Here is a 6,936-nt window from a genome sequence, read left to right as displayed (position 1 = left end):
TCCTCTTGACAGAAAACTCCAAAAACTGGGAAGACACCAACGACTTTCCTGGCTGGACACCCACGTGTAACTTGAGATCACAAGTTTATTAGCCCTGGGGTAATATACCCAAATTCGTCACTGGCCCGGAGGACAGGAGAGAGAGGGGAGCAAGTGGCTTCAAGCTGTTTATGACCCCCCGTAACAAAAGACAAATGACCCAAGGGAGAGTAGGCAAGCGAGAGAAGGGAAGGGGAAGAGGAAGGAGAAGAGAAAGGGGGAAGGGAAATGGGGGGAAGGGGCTATGGTGTGCATATACCATTACAGTTCTATACCAGTCATCGCACCGAGCCCAGCGGAGGGTGGCACCGCAGGCGCCTCAGGGCCTCTGCCAACCGGAACAGGAGCAGAGTACCCCTGTCGCACAACCTTCGACAACACCACGACGAGGTCGCGGTCACAAGGGACAACCGCCCACTGAGGAGAGCCACCAGCAGGGGGCACAGTGTCCAACACAGAAGGCAGCACATCGCCGCCTACAGCATCATCGTCCATGGCATCACGCTCTTCTGCCCACGTCCGGTGAGGTGACGCATCCCGAGCCGAACGACGGCGCATAGAAATAGGTCGTTGATCGTCGGAACTGTCACCCCCTACAAGCGGTGCCCCAAAAGAACCATCGGCAGGCGGCCCCAAAGCCGGGGCAGCACGACCACGCAATACAGCAGCCTCAACGACGCAGGGCAAAAAGCCACTACCATCCAAGGAGACCGGATTCGGAGAAGGAAGAGACACAGCAGGCGGAAGGTTAGACTCCAGCACACGTGAGGTATCCAGCGAGGGCGACGGAACCGGCAGAGGAGAAGAGGCACGCGTCAACGAGGAAACTACCAGAGGCGACGATGCAGAGGGCATGGGCGGAGTCATACTCACCACCGCCCCGACAAGCACATGTTCTTCTGCAGGAGATGCAGCCGCCACTCGTACAGCACCATCCAAGGCCACCACGGAAGCAACCGGATGAGGATGCACCTTCACATCCACCGAACGGCGAAGGTCCAAAGCAGGCGCCCATAGGTCCCCTGAGCTCACTGGTGGGGCAGACAGATCAGGTCCAGACGGAGTGACAGCTGGAACCGCCGCAGGAACCACACCAGGCACCTGCACAGAACGAGGATCCGTCGGGTAATCCCCATGCACAGACAAGCGGAGAAAGTCATCCTCCAGGAAAACTGAAGGGGCCTCAGCACGAGGAGCGTCGCAACCGGCCGCTACGTGGCCCTTAGCACCACACCGGAAACACGTGCGGGTTTGACCTTGATAAAAGACCCATAGTCGGAGCGCCCGCTAGCCGGGGCAGAGCCCCGACTAGTGGGCGCTCCACACCTCCCACAGCAAACCACCACTCAGCAACGGCAAACGACAACTGACCTGTTGAGTTGAAGTGGAAGAGTCCACCTAGTGGACTCTGGAGAGCGCGTTGGCGACGACGTTGTCGGAGCCCTGGATAAAGAAGATGTTGATATTCTGCATATACATGGCCCAGCGAAGCAAATGTAGGTGCTGGTTGGTGAACTCTGTATGCTGCAGGAACTGAAGAGAATGGTGCTTGTGGAAGATGTTGAGGTAGCACTCCAGGACTCAGTGAGGTACAAGTTTGTTGTACAGACGAGCCTACTGAATGGATCAGCGAGAGTGGTGATCCGAGGAGATTGTGAGATGGTTCATCAGATGCAAGGTCCAGCGTAGCAAGTGCTGATTGGAGAACTGGGTCAGCAGTAGGAACCGAATGAGGTTGTGATAGAGGATGTTCACATGGTGCTACAGGAGTCAGCGTAGTTTCGAGAACTGATCCTAATGTAGGGACCGACGAATATGGAGGTCCTAGAGGATGTTGAGGTTGTGCTGCAGGACCCAGCGAAGTACTAGATTGTTGTTGAACTGGGGCGTCTGCATGGACCGAAGAATGTTGAAGTCCAGGGAGATGAAGTTGTAACCTAATAGATTTGATAGTTCGTTGTGCTGCAGGCCTGGCAGGATGTTATGTGGCTCCTCAATGATGATTGTAGCTGGAGTGCATGATCCCATCTCGCTGTGGTATGATGGTGTTCCTATCGCTAGGGTGGAAGACTGAAGGTTCTCTAATACCTGGCAGGGCGAGAATGGAGTTAGTACAAAACAAGGATTTACGCCTTTCAAATGCAATAAAAGGTAAATTTGTCTAACAATATTTTAGCTGAGGGCTGGTAAAGTTGTCTGGAGGAGCACGTTTATTTGGATTAGGTTCGTATAGAGCAGGATCTTTCCTGGTGGTGGAACAGATCGAGAATTTAGAACCATTGCAGTCAGGCAAAGCACAACAAGAAGGACCAGACAATACCTTAGAGACATTGATTGTCTTACACATGTCGTTAGAGAAGATATGATCACATTTGCTCTTACTTTCCTGGGCATGTCCGCACTGCTTCCTGAGGTGCTTCACAGTTCCTGGACGGAAACAGCTGTGGAAAACCAGGTGGTAGAACACGGGATATTACTTATATGTACGTTACCTGAGCTTGTCTGAGACAGAAGCTCGTCATGGTTGTTGATGGAATGGCTGAACGGCTCAGAAGACTCTGATACCTGCATTAGTGGTGCCTTGAATAGAGGAGCGTTCGGCTTACCTGTCATCTGAGACTTTTTGCAATTTTTCACTAAGTTTTTCATATCACGAATCATTCCTGGCCAGTAGTAATCTTGTTTCAGGGTCTTGTAGGTCTTGTAGAAACTGCAGTGTGAGAGAGATCTATGGACCAGATGCAAGATATCTGACCGTAGGCTAGTGGGAACTGCTAGTTGTTTGACATTATCCCGATTGTTGTCCTCCTTCACTTTGCCGGGTATATAATAGCGGTAGAGCACTTTATTCACCACAAAGAACCCAGGGATACAGTTAGGTTGTGTCTCAGCGTGTAAGAATAAAGATGTTAGCGAGAAATCCTCTCTCTGCAACTTACGGAACTCCAGCATGGTGAGACTCGGTGGGAGGCTCCGTGAATCTTGAGGTACAGCTGAAGCAGATAGAGCAGCTGGTTGCGGGAGTACGGATTGTGCACGTGTCGTCACCAGGACAGGATGGGAGACGTCATCAGAATCATCTGTTGCTTGTATCTCTTCTTTAACAAACTGCGAGATAGGATTTTCCATTGATGAGTCACATACCTGGGGGTTTTCTTTGATGATTAGATTTGTAAGTTATTGGTCTTCTGCCAAGTCGTTGCCCAAGAGGAGTTGAACTGACATGGGAAAAGGCTTTTCCCGGATGGCGATTTGGACTTCACCTTATATTAACGGACAATCCAGGCGGACTCTGGCAAGTGGATAAGGGGTAGTTGCAGTGCGATCCGTAATGAGGACAGTCTCTCGGGTGTAGGTGACGTTGGGTTCAGTTGACTTCAGAAGAATAGATTGTAAAGCAACTGTGTTCCTCAATATATTCACTTTCAACCTTCCCTCCGAATCTCCACCGCTGGCAGAGAGTTCCGGAGTACAGGTGTGTTACGACCCTAGACCTCTGGGTATGGTTCCTCTGTTGCTGTTGTTAAACATATGTAATAATACGGCCTTGCCTCAATAAGTGTCTAGGGGTAAAAACAAACTGCTTACGTAACAAAGCAATATACTTAAAGTAAAAGTAACAAAGAACATACAAATAACATAAATGGAAAATGCAGGTAGCCAGAAATATTAATACACTAGTAATTAATATTATAATATCCTTATATAAGCACCGGCCATTTCTTTACAACATAAATGAATAGATGGGTTTGCACATAATGGTCTAACCAGGAAATTAGCTATGTTACTAAGCAATAAGCAAATACCACAGACTTAGCTCAACACATGTCTCCACCCGCCAGCTCTACCAACGGGACTAGCGTTCCTCCAGCATTCTCGGCATTGTGTCTACCAAAAAAGACCAAACTAAAACCCACATGAAACCTCATGATACTCAGCTAACAACGAGAAATTAAGCTAACAAATTAAGAACAAAGCTAACAAATTTAGAACATAATTATAAGTAAACTTATGTGTATATAACACTGCTAAGGTGTAAAAAGAAATTAAGTACAATCAATAAACAGGAATAATTCCAAAGGTGAAACATTGACGCTGGCTTGATACACGGCCCGCACACTGGAACATCCCAAATATGGTCATCCCCCCAATGAGACGCCACCGACTCCCCCCACAGGAATAAACATGCAAATAGCCTAACAAAATATTCAATACAGGCACACTACAGCATGCTACAATTACATCAAACATAATTATACTGGAACAAAACTGGATATCATGTTATATTTACTTAACGGGGAAAAGAAATAATGGACATACATATTTATCATGATGAATGTTAGAATGAAACACAGATTCGCAACAAGGTGTCTGTTGAAGAGAGAAAGATCAGTGGATGAAACAAAAATATTCACCAAAGACTTAGGACTTCTATGAATTTGCAACCCGTTCTCGCAAATTCGTAAAGTCAATATTGACTTATTAAATAAGTGCATAGGTGACATACTAAACATAATAGATACCCTTAAAAAGCTTCATAGAAAACACCGACCTTACCTAACCTTGTTAGTATCTTAAGATAAGCATCTTATAGCTTCGTAATTACAATTGTTACTTAACCTATTATAGGTATAGGTTAAGTAATAATTGTAATTACGAAGCAATAAGATGCTTATCTTAAGATACTAACAAGGTTTGGTAAGGTCGGTGTTTTCTATGAAGCTTTTTAAGGGTATCTATTATGTTTAGTATATCACCTATGCACGTAGTTAATATGTCAATATTGACTATATGAATTTGCGAGAACGGGTTGGAATTTTAGGAGGAGGTGATTTGGGCTTTGTCTTACTGCTGACTTTACAGTGAGAACTGGTACACTCTTCTATTGTATGTCTATAGGTTCTGCAATAATGACAATACAACGCAGAGTTTTCATTACTGGTACTCACTTTGGCTGGAGTAAACCAAGACGTCTTACTAGAAGGTGTGTCGGATGGTACTCTATGAATGAGACTGTAGGAGTCAGCCAACTGTGCACATCTAGTAGGGTCGGTTTCTTCCTTGTCTGCTAGGTAGGACGTATGGAATTAGGTACACGCCTAAGGAATTCTTCCATCAGGATGAGGTTGATGAGATCTGTAAAGGTGGAGACTTGTGCTGCTTCCAGCCACTTCATGAAATATCTCTTTTTGTTATTTGCAAACTCTAGGTAAGTAGTAGCACTCGCTTTAAGGTAATTCCTAAACTTACGTCTGTAGTTCTCGATAAATAGGAGGTAGGCATCTAGCACTGCCTGTTTCAATACCTTGTAGTCGGTTTCAGACGCCATAGTACTGAGAGTCACGGCAGCCCCTACATGTCAAATGACACCTGAGAAGTACAGACCACTGATCCTGAGGCCAGCTGAGTTGGTTAGCTAGAGCCTCAACTGAAGTAAATAATATATAATTTTCTGTCTCGACAAAAGATGGCATCAACTTAATTGCATAAGAAAGATCGAAACGTACCTGGAGGTTAGCTTCCGCTTCCTTGCGCTGAGTGTGGTGTGTAGTTTCCAAGTCAAGCTCTTTTCTACGGTTTTGTAGAGCAATGGCGGCTTGTTTTTCAGCATGTTCACGTTGGAGTTTACGTTCTCTTTCTCTTATTTTAAGGGCTTCCTGTTCACGCTCACGTTGGAGTTCAAGCTGTTCCCTCTCACGTTCACGTTGGAACTCTAGTTGTTCCTTCTCACGTTCACGTTGCAGTTCAGCTTGTTTTTTTTGTAGAGCAAGTTGTTCCTTCTGTATCTTGAGAGTTTTCTTCTGACGTTCGCGTTCTAGAGTGGAAAGCTCTAACTTCAATTTCATGGCTGCTAAGGCGCTCTTCATGAGATTCGGATGTAATATTATCATTGTCTAATAAGTGGTCAAGTATAAGGTTATGGAGATAAGTTTTAGTGGCTCCATGGGGGGCAGTAATGTGGTACTCATTTACAAGAGTTAGCATCTCCGCCTTGGTGGCACGAATTAGTGTGCCCCACTTCATCGTTTGGATTCTGCCTGAACGCTGTTAGACGAAACATGGTGAATAGAATGATAGAAAATAATGTGCAAAGAAAATACCTCAGTTGATGTACCAAAATATGAGATGTCAGACTGACAGGATGACATGGCAACTGTAAACTATCCTATTTAAACTTTATAGTCAAGTTTACAACAGTTAACTTTAGTAATTGAATTGATTACTTAAATCGAAAGTGAAACGAATACGTAGGGAATCTTGTACCCGGTACTCTATATGATGAGGACAGGGGCAAGAGGGATCCTACTGGAATTGTGAAACATAATTGTCTCGAATGTAGTCCAAAAAATTTAGGGATTTCTTACCTGGTCTCTAATTGACGAGAACAAAGGTAAGAGGCTTCCTACTAAAACTAAATAGTACTTACAGAGTTATCACTCACTGTGCTCTGGAAAAAAATGCTAACTCCCTACCTGTGTAAATACCATATATTTGACCAATGCGTAGGGGTGCGGAAAGTATTAATTTATGACGAGAACTGCTGTATGGGTCCTAACCGTATAACGTAGTCCGTAATGCTAGAGGAACTATGGCCCCCTGTGTCCTCCTATGTTCGGGTTGTAAAGACATGGGCGTATTAGTCCGGAGACAGACCAAAGTACCAGGGGTACCAAAGTGGGTGATCTGCCGTAATGAGAAGTTCTCCTGTAGGGAGAAGAATATGGTGGAAATCACAGGGTATAGCAAAGATTATTAAACAACCAATTACGAGTATGACTCGTGCCATAAGACACCACGTAATCCAAAGTCATCCAACAGTCATATAATGCTACATCTGGAATGTAAACAGTATTAAGCACCATCAAAATCACTCAAAATAGTAGTTCTGAAAAGACA

General features: G+C 45.3%; 1 protein-coding gene across 1 annotated transcript; it reads right to left on the bottom strand.

Annotated features, from left to right (window-relative positions):
• Positions 1–300: 300 nt before the first annotated feature.
• LOC138365583 (uncharacterized) lies at positions 301–5,885 on the bottom strand. The gene is made up of 4 exons (XM_069326061.1): positions 5,547–5,885; positions 2,979–3,147; positions 1,411–1,929; positions 301–1,295 (listed from the first exon to the last, which is right to left on the bottom strand). The coding sequence occupies exons 1-4, from the start codon at positions 5,883–5,885 to the stop codon at positions 301–303; spliced, it is 2,022 nt and encodes a 673-aa protein (XP_069182162.1).
• Positions 5,886–6,936: the final 1,051 nt, after the last annotated feature.

Source organism: Procambarus clarkii, chromosome 17, assembly GCF_040958095.1.
Source record: "Procambarus clarkii isolate CNS0578487 chromosome 17, FALCON_Pclarkii_2.0, whole genome shotgun sequence".
In the NCBI taxonomy this organism is placed as follows: Eukaryota; Metazoa; Arthropoda; class Malacostraca; order Decapoda; family Cambaridae; genus Procambarus; species Procambarus clarkii.
This window is presented reverse-complemented; position numbering and strand designations above follow the sequence as displayed.

Excerpts from the sequence above, each read along its gene's own strand:
- LOC138365583 (XM_069326061.1), bottom strand. The coding sequence starts at position 5,885 with ATGAAATTGAAGTTAGAGCTTTCCACTCTAGAACGCGAACGTCAGAAG. Across the intron at positions 3,148-5,546 it reads AAGCGGAAGCTAACCTCCAG|TTTGTTAAAGAAGAGATACA; the intron begins GTACGTTTCGAT and ends CCTATCTCGCAG. Across the intron at positions 1,930-2,978 it reads TCTCACCATGCTGGAGTTCC|ACGCCCCAGTTCAACAACAA; the intron begins GTAAGTTGCAGA and ends CGGTCCATGCAG.